The sequence below is a fragment of the Mirounga leonina genome, unplaced genomic scaffold, assembly GCF_011800145.1.
Source record: "Mirounga leonina isolate KUSES-001 unplaced genomic scaffold, KU_Mleo_1.0 Mir_92, whole genome shotgun sequence".
NCBI classification, from domain to species: domain Eukaryota; kingdom Metazoa; phylum Chordata; class Mammalia; order Carnivora; family Phocidae; genus Mirounga; species Mirounga leonina.
The window spans coordinates 8,859,745-8,874,586 of record NW_023270852.1 but is presented as its reverse complement, the minus strand read 5'-3'; the positions used below and the strand labels follow the sequence as shown (position 1 = coordinate 8,874,586).

Sequence of the window (14,842 nt, the reverse complement as noted above, 5' to 3'; positions counted from 1 at the left end):
AATAAACTCTTTGCTATTCTTGAGCAAATGTATTTATTTACTGGTATGTGCAATGAAAAAGTTGGTATTTTCCCATGTTGACGTTATATATGTTGTAGAACTTAGTGTTTGTCTAAGGACAGACCATATAGCAACAAATTAAACTTGAACTGTTTAAATACTGCTGTGCACTTTTTTTTTTTTCTATAAAAGGGGAGAAAACATTTCTTACCTACAGTGTATTTGTTCCGTCTGTCCTAAGAGCCTGGGGGTGGGGGTGGGTAGGAAGGGCTCACGGCTTGTTTGGAAATACTACTGTGTGGGCTGACGCTGTCCTTCCTGTGGCTGAGCTCGTCAGATTTAAGGCTGGGCAGAACCACACCCAGGCTGGGAAGGGCTGGATAGAAGAGACTTCGGTTAGAGTAGTCCTCTGCAAGCATGGGCAGCTTAGTTCCTCAGTATGCCCCTAGGGGCCTGGTTCTTAGGACAAAAGTAAGGAGAGCTGGTTTTAGTTTTTTACCCTAGATTTGGAGTTTTTATGTGGCCAAGATCCTGCCAAAACCACGGCCCAGCTCCTTGGCTCTGCCTCTGTGGGAAACCGCAGATGCAGGTTCTGACCAGAGGTTTTTGTTGTTTAGCGGTCAGGTGAAAGACAAACAGCCAAGGACAGGGTGACCATAGGTCCATGGCAGTCCCGGTTTATACCTATTGTCCTGGCATCATTCTAATTAAAGCTCCCTTTTCTCTTTCTCTCAAGGAGCCTTAGTTTGGACCATGAGTTATCTGATCACCCAAGCCATAGAAGGTACAGAGAGAGTGGCTCTCATAGGCCATCTCTTCTAAAGGTCCAGTATGCCTCCATTCTTCAACATGCCTTCCTCCCTGGGCCTAGTTTTTTAGAGCACGTGCACCGCTAGTCCTGGAGCTCACAAAGTGCTTTCCTTGTGCTCCTATTAGGACTAGGAAAGAGGCTCTCCTGACTGGCTCGCCCTCCTAACTTAACCAAGCTCAGTCCCAGGTGATGCCCTTGTTTCCTAGGCCATTTATCCATCCCCAGAGCTAGGACTTCAGGCTCTGTGCCACAGTGCTCAAAGGTCACTGAGGACCTAGCACCTGGGGGCTGATCAAGTTCACAGCCCAGACCAGTTCCGAGAAGTGAAGACCATAAGGAAAAAGTACACATGACAAAAACTAGTCCTCTGATTTTGGTCATCCTGGGTTGTATATACACATAATTGTCATCCTGAAGGATAAAATAATTCGGAAAAATCCACAAAGGCACTAATCTAAATGACCAAACACATAAATATTTCTGAAATATAAATGTTAATATATCCCAACTGTATAAGCCAACCAAGAGTGAGGGCAGTGGGAACCATCATGAGCTCTTAGTACTCCTGGCAGGAGATAGTTCCATAAGCCAATTTCCCCCAAAGATTAACATTCAAAATAGTTGGTTATAGGACATCTTACATACCGGCCTCATAAAAATACCTGAACATCCACATACTTCCACACTTGTCTCTGTTTTGTCCAACACTGCTCTTTCTGCCAAGAATGACCGTTCTTTTCCTTGGCCACCTGGAGAAGTTCTTAGCATGCCTGAAGATCCAACTCCCCAGTAAAGCTTCTTGGAAGTACTTTGGCAAAAATGATCTTTGTGTTCCTGCAGATTTGGGTCCACATCTCAATTACAGCGTAAAACCTTGTACAATAAAAGTAAATTAGCTACCATCTAGTGGGTGGTTAGCATGGAGGAGATGGGAGGGCCAGTGCTGTTTTAGATGCACTGATGATTCACATTTAATCCTCCTACCCACCCTGGGAGAGCTGGACTTCGACTCCCCTGTGTCAGGAGAAAGCCAAGGCTCAGGAGGGGTAAGGAGCCAACAAGAGTACAGATAGAATAGGCCGGGATGGAATCATGACCAATATTTCTCTGCCTGCAGAATTCACAATCTTGAGCCCTTTTACAGTTCATTTAAAAAAAATTGGACAAGGCTCCCACACTAAGCTTTTTTGTTTCTTAAAGGTAGGAATTGAGGCTCTGTTCCTACTGCCCAGCTGTGGGCAGTGTCTGCTAAATGAATAAATGAATGAATAAGCTAGAAAGAAACACACATCTCTAATAAGGGAACCATATATACTAAGGCAAAAAAGAAGGAACCAGGGACCCAGGACTCCTTATAAATCAACCCCTTGCAGTGAAAAAAAGGAAATGACAGGGAAAATGATTTATCAAAACAGTAAAGAGCACCTACATTCTTTTTTTACCTTGAGCATTACATCTAGATCACTTCTAGTACATTTTAAAACTATACTCTCTAAAGTGAATCAAAGGTTCCACACACAGATGGATACAATATACTTTTCCTACAGACTTAGTCTTCAATGACTTTTCTGTAACAAGAAACGTTAATTTCATTAATTTAAGAAATGCCTACTATTAGCTGACATGTTATCTAAATATGATCCTATAACCTTCTGACAGCAGTCTATATGCCTATATGTTTGATTTTAGCTATTTTCCTGGCATTTTAGTCGACCAGGAACAATGGAACTCCAAAAGCCCTAACGACCTTTACATCATTTCTTAGTTTTCAAGTCTTCCACATTTCATGACGAGGAATGTTCCTGGGAATGTGTCTTCTTTAAACTCTCAGGTCTTACATGTAAACTGAATTCACTCATCCTTCCTAGACAGGATACATGGGTGCCATCTTATCTCAAGAAGACAGATGACAGGGGCGCCTGGGTGGCTCAGTCGTTCAGCATCTGCCTTCGGCTCAGGTCATGATCCCAGGGTCCTGGGATCCTAGCCCCACGTCGGGCTCTCTGCTCAGCAGGGAGCCTGCTTCTCCCTCTCCCACTCCCCGGGCTTGTGTTCCTGCTCTTGCTGTGTCTCAAATAAAATCTTAAAAAAAAAAAAGGTGGCACCCTTAGAAATTAGGCCTTTAGTGAGGTTAAGACTGGGAGGAGTTTGACCAACCTCCTCCCCTTCCCAGCTTTCTCAAAAGACCCAGATACCTGAATATAGAATAGTCTCTTTCCCTGGGCACTGCTATAGGTTCTCTGCAACAGACACACTGCAACTTTCCTTTCGGGCTGGCACTTTGTCTATAGGTTCAGTCCTCCTCATTTCTGTTTCAATTCATGTGGTGGTAAGAACAAATTTCCCAGAGGGCACAACAATTAGAAATAGCTGTCCTTAAGTACATAGATTCTCTCCCTACTCCTCGCTCTCTGACCGTCTCGTGGAGGTCCACCACCCAGCCTCCAACCTTGGCTTTGCAGGGCAAGGATTAAAATCTCTATTTAAAGCTTCCTCTGGCCACTGAAGGCCAGAGGTACAATGGTGCTTCTGGGCTGGCAGTTCTGTGAAACAGAACAGGCATAAAGGAAGCTATAGAGACCCAGCAAAACCAGAGTAACAGTCCCCCAACTCGTCTCTGGGCTCATTCACAGGTCGCTGGGAGCCTTCTGCTACTCTGGAGAAAAGCGGGTATCTGAGGCAGCAGCAGTGCTCCCCAAAAGGCCCTCACTGGGAGGAAGGGGCTTCTTCAGTTCACACAGCAGAGTCTTACCCTGCTCTGGCCCCATCATACCCACTAACAAAATGTTCTCTTCTTGAACCCAGGGGACCGCTAACCTGCGCAAGGCCCACAGAGTAAGGCATCCTGGACTCTATAATCTTCACTTTTGCAGCCTTAAGTCCTCATCACGTGTAAACTAATGTTTGGTCACAGGTAAACCAGCTGCTCCTCCTAGCACGAAGTCAGACCTCTGCCCCTGAGTGCCCAACAGATCAAACATAATTCCTCAGTGGATCAACTCTCTGGTGGAAGAAAGGCATGAAGAGAAAGAGTGAAGCTGTATTGTGTTCATACTAATTGCTATGGTGTTTTACAAGGTGACAGGTGTGTGAGCACCAGGAAGGATACACGATATCCATGGTAGTGGCCTGATTAGCTAGGATATTTAAATACAGAATGAAATTCAGGGCACAGGGCCAAGGATGAAATCAGAGAGGAGAGAAAGGTCACCTTGGAGCTAGAGTAATGGATACTTCTCCAAACCAACTAAAGCAGAACCTGGGGGTTCCGCTTCCTCAATGTGCCACCTGTATATACTTTATCAGGGCTGATGCCCAGGCCTTCATCTCTGAAGTCTTGGGGCCATACTTCTTTGGTGGTTTCCTCTTGCTCAGTGTAAGTGTCTGCACCGAATCCAGCATTCTCTGCCAAGACCGCAGGATCCTCTTCTTCATGAAAACAGCAGGAACAGGTTTGTGGCTGTGCGTCACATGAGGTAACAGAATTCTCTTCCCCGGCTCCAGGGTCAGTGGGCATTTCCCAACCCAAATGATCTGATTCTTCACCTTCCAGCACTCCCATTCTTTCAGCTAGTTCTTCAGCAGAGGGCTCCTTGGGGTCAGGGTAATCCACCAGGATTGTTTCTTGCCTACGCTTGATGCAATCTGAAAGGTCATAAATTGGGTAAGTCTCTTCAGGGTAACCTAGAGAAAAAAGTAGCACAAAGTCTTACAAGGAATGTCTCTTCAACAGAAAGTATCAGGCTCAAAGAGGCTTCTCAGGCGGCAGCCATCCTATCCCAACAAATCCATTCAAAAAATCTCTAAGATGACTCTAACAGTTCTAAAGTTTTACTTGAGTAAATTCTTAGCGATCTGGCGGACTATCCCAGTGTTTTTTGAAATACAAACCAACTCAGAAGAAAATCCCTTCTCAAGTGCAGGGTGGTTAGGGCAGAGTAGAAGTCTCGCCCCCCTCCCCCAGCTTCTGCAATGACTAAGATTAAACAATGTGAGCCTTCAGTTAAAAAAAAAAAAAAGTACCAAACACCAGATGGAGAGAGCATAGCTCAAGGCTAATGTTTATAATTTCTATTTGGATCCATTTCCAAATCTTCCTGCGGTGGGGGGGTGGGAAGGGGGAGAAAAGGAAGACTAAGCTCTTTGGGGGAAAAAAAAAACAAAAAACCACCACCACGAAGGCTTCGACTAATCGAAACAACTGAAACGGCTTGCGAGTGTCAGAAAGAGAGAGCCCCTTCAGCAAGACATGCCCAAGATCCCAAAGGACAAGCACTGTGTTTTCACAAGACAGAATTCCCATTGTTGGCTTCTTCGTCTCCACAAAATGGAACAAAAGACAACAACAAACCAGTAAACAAAATGAGTAATACTGGTACTGAATCCCAGCTATGATAATGAGAAAAGAAGAAATGCTGCCAAATTAAAGAATGAACTGAAATAAATCTGTGTCCGCCAAGCTGTGCTGGAACAGCAGATGGGCCTCACCCAAGCTCATACGCCGGCGCGGGCGCGTCAGCCGTGCGTCCTACACGATGCGAGAAGCCGGCGAATCCAAAATCCATTTGCACATTATGATAACTGACAAATTCAACCCTAATGCAAACCACTTTTTGCCTGCAGATTCTGAAAAGCAGGGGTCTTTTTTGATGCAGTGTAGAGTGTGGAGAGACCTATTTTAACAACATTTACTGTTTTTTTTTTCTGATTATAAAAGTCATACAAACTCACTACAGAAAATTTTTAAAAACACAGACAACTTTAAAAAAAAACACAAGTCACCCAGAATCCTACCACTGATAATAATCTGTTGTGTTACTTCTGGCCTTTTTATCATGTATAAACATACTGTGTGTAAAATGTAATATTCTGATTTTTTTCATTCAGCATTCTATCGTGAGCTGCAAAACATCCCATCATACAGCTACATAACGGACACGACTGGCCGAGCCTCTTCTGTAAGACATGTAGGTTCTTTCCAATTTCCCCCTATTATAAGTAACTTGGCAGTTAGGATCTCTGAATAGAAGTCTACGTCCACTTCCCTATTTCTTTAAGATAGCCTGCTAGAAATGTGAGAACTAAAGGGATCAGACATTTTCCAAGCCTGTTTTTACACTCCACCAAATGGCTTTCCAGAAGAATGTATATTTTCCGTCCTACCGGTGACATAAAAACTTGTCCCTCTGATCACATCTTCGTCATCACTGCCAGTGGCATGTGAAGCAGTGTCAGTCCGCTGGCTTAACTCACTGTGGATGGAATGCGAGGTCAAACAGCCTAGCCACCCAAGGCCCTCACAGCCTCCCTGGTCAAGGGCACGGGCTGGAGAAGCATACTTGCTAATCAGCTCCCAGCCACTGAATACTTAAGTCCATTTTCTGGCATGTTCCTGCCTTCTCCACACCAAGGACAAAGCTTACCTTTGGAGTTCCATGGCTATCTGCTTTGGTTTAAGAGGGGAAGGCCTGCTAAGGAAAACCAAATAGAGACTCACAAACGGGCTGCTGAGGTAGCCCACTATTAGCCAACATCGCTGGTTATTCAAGAATTTCATTAAAAATATAAGCAAGCTATAAAACTCATTGATCCTATGAGGAAGTCAGCAGGGGAACCAAACTAAGCAAACTATGTAACAGCCCCTAAAAAAAAAACAAAAAAAACAACAGTCAATGGTGCAAACAAGAGTTAATATCAACTTGTAACCGATACTCCCAGTAATATTCAAAATACTACTGCACTGATAAAACCAACCAGACTTCAATATAAAAAGGGGAGCAAACAGGAAATAAGAGCTTTTAGAAATAGAAAATATTTAAACTTGAGAAAGGGAGAATATAGATTAAAACGGACAGGGCTAAAAGCCAAATGAGTATATTAGAAGTCGAAGTATAGAAATTCTTCTATGACAAAGGTAAAAATGATAAAGAAATGGAAATTGTGAGGAAAAAAAAATATAGGCTGCATTGAAAACTGATCCAGGACATCCAATCTCCAAATTATTGGAATTCCAGAATGAGGGCAGAGTAGGTTAAATGGAAGCAATAACCAAAAAAAAAGGTTATAAAAGAAAATATCATTTAGCTGAAGAAAGACTCAAGTCTTCAGATGGAAGAGTCACTAAATGCTAGGCAAAAATACTATGAAAAATTCACATACTCACACACTCAGATATATGCCAATGAACCTGCCCAAATTCAAATGTTTAAGTATTAAAAGATTATACGTTTCCAGCCAGAAAACTAAAAACAGTCTGCCTATTGAGAAAAAGAATCAGACTGTGATAAGATTTCTCATTTTCAACATCAAATGATTTCTCATTTTCAACATCAAATGAAAGCTAATACAGCAAAGTTTTCAGACAAAGAAAAATGGCATGATCAAATAATTATTTGTATAAAGGTGAAAAATGGTATGTGTAGATATCCAAGTACTCAGAAAATACACCAATCTATAAGGGGGTGAGTGGGTAGGGGGTGGAGGTACTTAAGAATTCTGACAAATACAGGGCGCCTGGGTGGCTCAGTTGGTTAAGCGACTGCCTTCGGCTCAGGTCATGATCCTGGAGTCCCGGGATCGAGTCCCGCATCGGGCTCCTTGCTCGGCAGGGGGTCTGCTTCTCCCTCTGACCCTCCCCCCTCTCATGTGCTCTATCTCATTCTCTCTCTCAAATAAATAAATAAAATCTTTAAAAAAAATAATAATTCTGACAAATACAAAAAAATTTTTTAAATCTAAGAATATACTGTATACGAGAAATCGGTAAACAATGTATCAATAAGAATTATCAATGTAAACGGTTAGAAATTTAGTGCCATTGTTGAAATACTTAAAATAGGCTAATATATTTGAAAGTTAATATTGCTTGGAGCTAAAATTCTATATAATTTCACCACCACCTAAGAGGAAGACAGAAAATAAATGTGATAAATATTTAACCTTATATAACAAGGTTATATAAAAAGATTTGCAATTTAGAGGAGAAAATGCCAATTTTCATTTCTTTGATTACTAGAAAGATTGAAATACTTTCTAATGTTTTGTAGCAAGGTGCATTTTTTCTTCTGTGTACTGCTTACACGGGGATATCAGTTTTATAAATTATAGAACACTTTATATATTAAAGGTATCAACTTCTTTCAGTCATTTGTCACAAATACTTTTTCTAGTTTAGTGTTGGCTTTAAATTGTGTGGTATTCTCTAATCTAAGTAAAGGTTTTACATATTCAGGCTACATTATCCTTTCCCTTACAATTTTCTTCATTGCTTTAAAAAAAATTTAATTGCAGGGGTGCCCGGGTGGCTCAGTCAGTTAAGTGTCTGCCTTCAGCTCAGGTCATGATCCCAGAGTCCTGGGATCAAGCCCCGCATTGGGCTCTCTGCTCAGCAGGAAGCCTCCTCTCCCCCTCCCTACCACTTTGCCTACTTGTGATTTCTCTCTCTGTGTCAAAAAATATATTGCAGATTCACATGTTGTTGTAAAAAAACAAACAAACAAAAAACCCAGAAATCCCATGTACCCTTTACCCAGTTTCTCCCAATGGTAATATCTTGCTAAACTATATGACAGTACACAACCAGGATATTATTATTGATAGAGTCAATATACAGAACATTTCTATCATCACAAGGATCCCTTATGCCCTTTATTTGCCACACCTATTCCCTCCTGCCTCTATTTCCTCCTTAACCTCTGACAACTACTAGTCTGTTTTCCATTTCTATAATTTTACCATTTCAAGAAAGTTATATAATTGCACAGTATGGAATCTTCTGGAATTAGACTTTTTCACTCAGTATAATTATCTGGAAATTCATCCAGGTTGTTGCATGTATCAATTTCTTTTTATTGCTGAGTAGTATACCGAAGTATCATTGTACCACAGTTTTGTAACCATTTACCTGTTGAAGGATGTTTGGGTTGTTTGCAGTTTGGGGTGACTACAAATAAAGCTGCCATAAATATTCATGTATAAGTTTTATGTGAATTTAAGTCTTAAGTTCTGTGATACATGCCCAGGAGTGCAACTGCCAGGTTGTAGAATAGTTGAAGATTTATGAAACTGCCAAAATGTTTTGCAGATTAAGTGTACATCCCCACCACCAATGTATGAGTGGGATCTAGTTTCTCCATATCCTTGCCAGCATTTGGTGTTGTTACTGTTTTTTATTTTAGCCATTCTGATAGATGTGTAGTGGTTATTTCATTGTGATTTTAATCTGTATTTCCCTAGTGGCTAATGATGTTTAACATCTTTTTGTGTGCTTATTTGCCATCTGTATGGCTTCTTTGGTGAAAGTCTGTTCATATCTTTTGCGCATTTCCTAACTGGATTGTTTTTTACTGTTGAGTTTTGAGTGTTTTTTTTTTTTTTAAAGATTTTATTTGAGTGAGAGCAAGCATGAGCGGGGGGAGAGGGGATGGGCAGAAGGAGAGGGAGAATCAGACTCCCCGCTGAGCGGGGAGCCCTGACTCAGGGGCTCAATCCCAGGACCCTGGGATCATGACCCAAGCCGAAGGCAGATGCCTCACCGACACTGAGCCACCCAGGCATCCCGAGAGTTCTTATATACTCTAGATATAAGTCCTTTGTTGGATAGATGATTTGCAAATATTTTCTCCCACTGTGTAGCTTGTCTTTTCATTATCTTAACAGGGTTTTTGCAGAGCAAAAGTTTTAGATTTTGATGACCTCCAATCTATCAATTTTTCCTTTTATGAATTGTGTTTATGATGTCAAGTTTAAGAACTCTTTAACCCCAGATCCCCAAGATTTTCTATATATTTTTCAAAAAAGGTTTATAGCTGGGCACCTGGGTGGCTCAGTCGTTAAGTGGCTGCCTTCAGCTCAGGTCATGGTCCCAGGGTCCTGGGATCAAGCCCCGCATCAGGCTCCCTGCTCGGCGGGAAGCCTGCTTCTCCCTCTCCCACTCCCCCTGCTTGTGTTCCCTCTCTCGCTGTCTGTCTCTGTCAAATAAATAAATAAAATCTTTAAAAAAAAGTTTATAGTTTTACCATTTATGTTCATGATCTATTTTTAGTTAATTTTTGTGTAATATGTAGAACTTAGTTCGAGGCTTATTATTTTTTGCTATAGATATCCGATTGCTAGAGCACCACTTGTTAAAAAGGCTATCAAAACTGCTTTTGTATCTTTGTCAAGAATCAGTTGTACATGTTTGTGTGGTTTTGGGTTCTCGGTTTTATTCCTTTGATCTATCGGTCTATTCCTATACCAATATCACACAGTTTTGATTGTTAGCTATATAGTAAGTCTTGGAATCAAGTAAACTAATTCCTCCTGCTTTTATAAAATTTTTTAATTATTCTATTTTCTCTGCCCCTCCATATATATTTTAGAATAATCTTGTCTGTATCTACAAAAAATCTTGCTGAGATTTTGATAGGGGTTGCATTAACGCATTTGTCAATGTGGGAATGGATATTTGTATTATGTTGAGTTTTCCAAAAAACATGATAGATCTCCCCCTTTATTTACACCTTTGATTTCTTTCATCAGTGTTGTATAGTTTTCAGCACATAAGCCCTGTACATGTTTTGCTAGATTTACACCTAAGTCTTTCATTTTTTGGTAAAAATTTTGATACCAAATTTAAAATTGCTATCAACATGTTCATTGCTAATATGTAGAAATATAATGATTTTTGTCTGTTTATCTTGTATCTTACAACCTTGCTGAACACACTCTGGGAGTGCTGCTGTTGTTAAGTAGGCTCCAGGCCCAGCGTGGAGCCCAACATAGCGCTTGAATTCATGACCCTGAGATCAAGACCTGCGCTGAGATCAAGAGCTGGACACTTAACTGACTGAGCCACCCAGGTGCCCCAACTCTGGGAGTTGGGGCTTTCTACATAGGCAATCATGTAATCTGCTAAGAGGAGCAGTTTTCTTTCTTCCTTTTTAATCTGTAGGCCTTTTATTTCCTTTACTTGCCTTACTGCACTACCTATAATATTTAGTATTATGCTGAATAAGAGTAGTCACCCTTGCCTTTGACTATTTATGTTAGCTGTAGGTTTCTGTAGATTCTCTTTATCAAATTGATGAAATTCCCCTCTATTCCTATTTTTCTCAGAGTTTTTATTATGAATGGGTCTTGCATTGCTTTTATACTCAAGAAATCCTTTCCTGCTAAAGAGCCAGTACATATTTGCAACAATTTTTTCTACTCTTTTAAAGGTTTCTCTTCTCCATCCCTAACTACTTATCTGGAATTATTTCACTGTTAAATGTGCAGGCTCTTACTTCTGCTCAAGCAATGATGGAAACATGGGGACCCCTTTATTTTTTTAATTTTATTTTTTTTAAAGATTTTATTTATTTATCTGAGACAGAGAGAGAGAGCACATGAGAGGGGGGAGGGTCAGAGGGAGAAGCAGACTCCCCACCGAGCAGGGAGCCCGATGCGGGACTCGATCCAGGGACTCCAGGATCATGACCTGAGCTGAAGGCAGTCGCTTAACCAACTGAGCCACCCAGGCGCCCGGGACCCCTTTCTTTAAACAACTAGAAAACCAAATGAAATATAGGCAGCACCAATTTTCAAACATTAATAGGCAGTATAGCATGATCCCTGAGAAAAGGGAAACAGAGTCCAGTGGTCCCACTAAGTTGGGAAGACAGACTAGAATTTAGGAAGGCCAGGGAAGAATACTAGAAAGAAGCTTTGTAGAAAAAGAGTTTCAGGGATCTTCAGAGAACTCTTCATGTTTTTAGCTGAGTTCTGATCTGTGCATATATGTGGAAGAACTACCCAAGGCCAGGAAAAGAACTACTGAAAGCATTAGGCCTAAAAATTCTTGGCACTCATACATTGCTGGGAATAGTTCATGTTCCTGCCAGCCAGAGTAGAAAAACATTGCAGAGCATCAGACAGAATCCTAAGAAGGGTACTGCCTTACTAGTGGGGCTAAATTAGCCAGAGTAAAGGCTGCTCTGGACCCATTCTCACAAATCTTAAAAACAAGCCTTAAAGGAATCCAACTTATTTCTGGTAACTTCACTGTGTGTTAATAAGAAGTCCAGCAACTATTTAAAGTACTAAAACAAAAATCCAGAATCCAATAATATAAAATTTGTAATATCCATCATCCAGTCAAAATTTACCAGGCATGTAAAAAGGGCATGAAATTAGGGCCCACAGCAAGAAGAAAAATTAATCACTAGAAATAGACCCAGAAGATAAGATCAGCAGCTAAGACTGTTAAAGAAGCTAGTACAAATATGCCTCATATTTTAAAGAAGGTATAAGAATATGAGAAATGAAATATTTAAGAAATGAAAGACTTAAAAAAGACCCAAATAGAACTTCTAGAAATGACAATACAATATCTGAATTAAAAATACATTAAATGAGGGGCGCCTGGGTGGCTCAGTCGTTAAGCATCTGCCTTCGGCTCAGGTCATGATCCCGGGGTCCTGGGATCGAGCCCTGCATCGGGCTCCCTGCTCAGCAGGAAGCCTGCTTCTCCCTCTCCCACTCCCCCTGCTTGTGTTCCCTTTCTCACTGTCTCTCTCTGTCAAATAAATAAATAAAATCTTTAAAAAAAAATACATTAAATGAGACTAGGAACAGATCATATACTACTAAAGAAAAGATTAACTTAGAAGGCACAGTGAGAAAAATTATCCAAAATTTAGCATGAATAAAAGAACAGTCTATGTACAACCTATAGGGCAATTTCAAAGGTCTAACAAATGTGCAACTGGAGAATCAGAAGTGGTGAGGAGGAAGACAGAAAGAGAAAGAGAAAGAGAAAGAGATAACATTAATAAAATAATGGCCAAAGTGGTTGGGGGGAGGGGAAATCAAAGATCAAGGCTGCCACCTTGAGAAACTGGAAAAAGAAACTGCAAATTAAGCCAAAAGTAAACAGAAGGAAGGAAACAGAACAGAAATCAAGGAAATAGGAAACAGAAACCAAAATACAGTTCTTTGAAAAGATATAAATTTCCGGCCAGTCTGATCAGGAAAAAATTTAGAGAAAGAACAAATTACAAGTATCAGAAACAGAAGAGAGGGCGCCTGGGTGGCTCAGTTGGTTAAGCGACTGCCTTCGGCTCAGGTCATGATCCTGGAGTCCCTGGATCGAGTCCCGCATTGGGCTCCCTGCTCGGCAGGGAGTCTGCTTCTCCCTCTGACCCTCCCCCCTCTCATGTGCTCTCTCTCATTCTCGCTCTCTCAAATAAATAAATGAAAAAATGTTTAAAAAAAAAAAAAAAACAGAAGAGAGAACATCCCTATACATTACATACATTAAATGAATATAAACAACTTTATACTAATAAATTTGACCATTTAGATGAAATACATAAATTCCTTGAAAGAAACAAGCTATCAAAGCTCATTCAAGAAGAAATAATCTGGGGCTCCTGGGTGGCTCAGTTGGTTAAGCGACTGCCTTCGGCTCAGGTCATGATCCTGGAGTCCCTGGATCGAGTCCCGCATCGGGCTCCCTGCTCGGCAGGGAGTCTGCTTCTCCCTCTGACCTTCCCCCCTTCTCATGTGCTCTCTCTCATTCTCTCTCTCTCAAATAAATAAATAAAATCTTTAAAAAAAAAAAAAAAGAAGAAATAATCTGAATAGCACTGTATCTGTTAAAGAAATTCAATTTGTAGTTAATAAACTCTTACCAATAAGAAAACTCTAGGCCCTGATGGTATCACTGGAAAATTCCGTGTTTAAGAAAAAGATAGCAATTCTATACAAAGTCTTCCAGAAAATGTAAGAAACACAATGCAATGCATTACCATGAAATCAAAACCAAAAAGATGACAAGAAAGCAAAGCACAAACCAATATCCCTCATAAACACAAAAATAAAAAGTCCTTAGCAAATTGATCCTAGCCATATAGAAGAACATCATAACAAAGTAGTTTATCCCAGGAATGTGAAGTTGTTTAAATATTAAAAAAATTTTTAAAAAAATCAATGTAATTCACTGGATTAACAGATGAAAGCAAAAATATGATCTCAGTTAACAAAAGGCATTCCCCAAAATTAAATATCCATTTGTGATTAAACTTTCAGCAGGGGTACCTGGGTGGCTCTGTCTGTTAAGCGCCTGCCTTCAGCTTAGGTCATGATCCCAGAGTCCCAGCTGAGCCCCACATCGGGCTCCCTGCTCAGCGGGGAGTCTGCTTCTCCCTCTGCCCCTCACCCTACTCATGTTCTCTCTCTCCCAAATAAATAAAATCTTTAAAAACAAAACAAGAAAAACCTCTCAGCAAAGTAACACTAGGAGGAAGCTTCCTCAACCTCAAAAAGAGCATCCATGAAAAACCAACAGCTCATATCACACTAATGGAGAACATGTGAGTACTTCCCTCTAATATCAGGAAAGCAAGGATGCTTGCCCTCACCACTTCTATTCAGTATTGTGCCAGAGTTTCTGACCAATGCAATAAGGCAAGAAAAATAAAAGACATATAGATTGGAAAGTTAGAAGTAAAACGGTCTATTCAGTTTGATTCTCTATGTAGAAAATTCTACGAAATTTAATCCTAAGAAATCTAAAGAAAAAAATCTACTAGAACTAAGTGTGTTTAGAAAGGTGATAGGAAATGAGGTCAGAATACAAAAATCAATTGTATTTCTATATAGTAACAAGCAATTCGAAATTTTAAAATAAACACATTATCTTCAAAAATATGAAATATTTAAGCATAAGTTTTTAAAACATGTACAAGACCTATATACTGAAAACTATAAACTCTGCTGAAAAATTAAAGATCTAATAAATGATGAGATATAAAATGTTCATGTACTGGAAGATTCAATATTGCTATGATGTTAATTCTTCCAAATTGATCTAAAGGTTCAATATGATGCCAATCAGAATCCCACTGGGCTTTTTCATAGATACTGACATACTGATTCTACATTTATGTGAGACTATGAAGGGCCTAGAATAACCAAAATAATTTTGAAATAAAAGGGAAAAAAACAAGTTGAATTTGCGCTACCTGATTTCAAGACTTAATATATAGACACAGTGATAAAGACATT

The 14,842-nt window shown here is 40.2% G+C and overlaps 1 protein-coding gene across 1 annotated transcript in view; it reads right to left on the bottom strand.

Annotated features, from left to right (window-relative positions):
- Nucleotides 1-2,842: 2,842 nt before the first annotated feature.
- The window catches only part of RIC3 (RIC3 acetylcholine receptor chaperone), a 58,464-nt gene continuing 46,464 nt past the window's right edge, over nt 2,843-14,842 (bottom strand). Inside the window, 1 exon segment of the mRNA XM_034995481.1 lies at nt 2,843-4,495. Within this exon segment, the coding sequence (XP_034851372.1) occupies nt 4,059-4,495 (437 nt within the window). The 3' untranslated portion in view covers nt 2,843-4,058.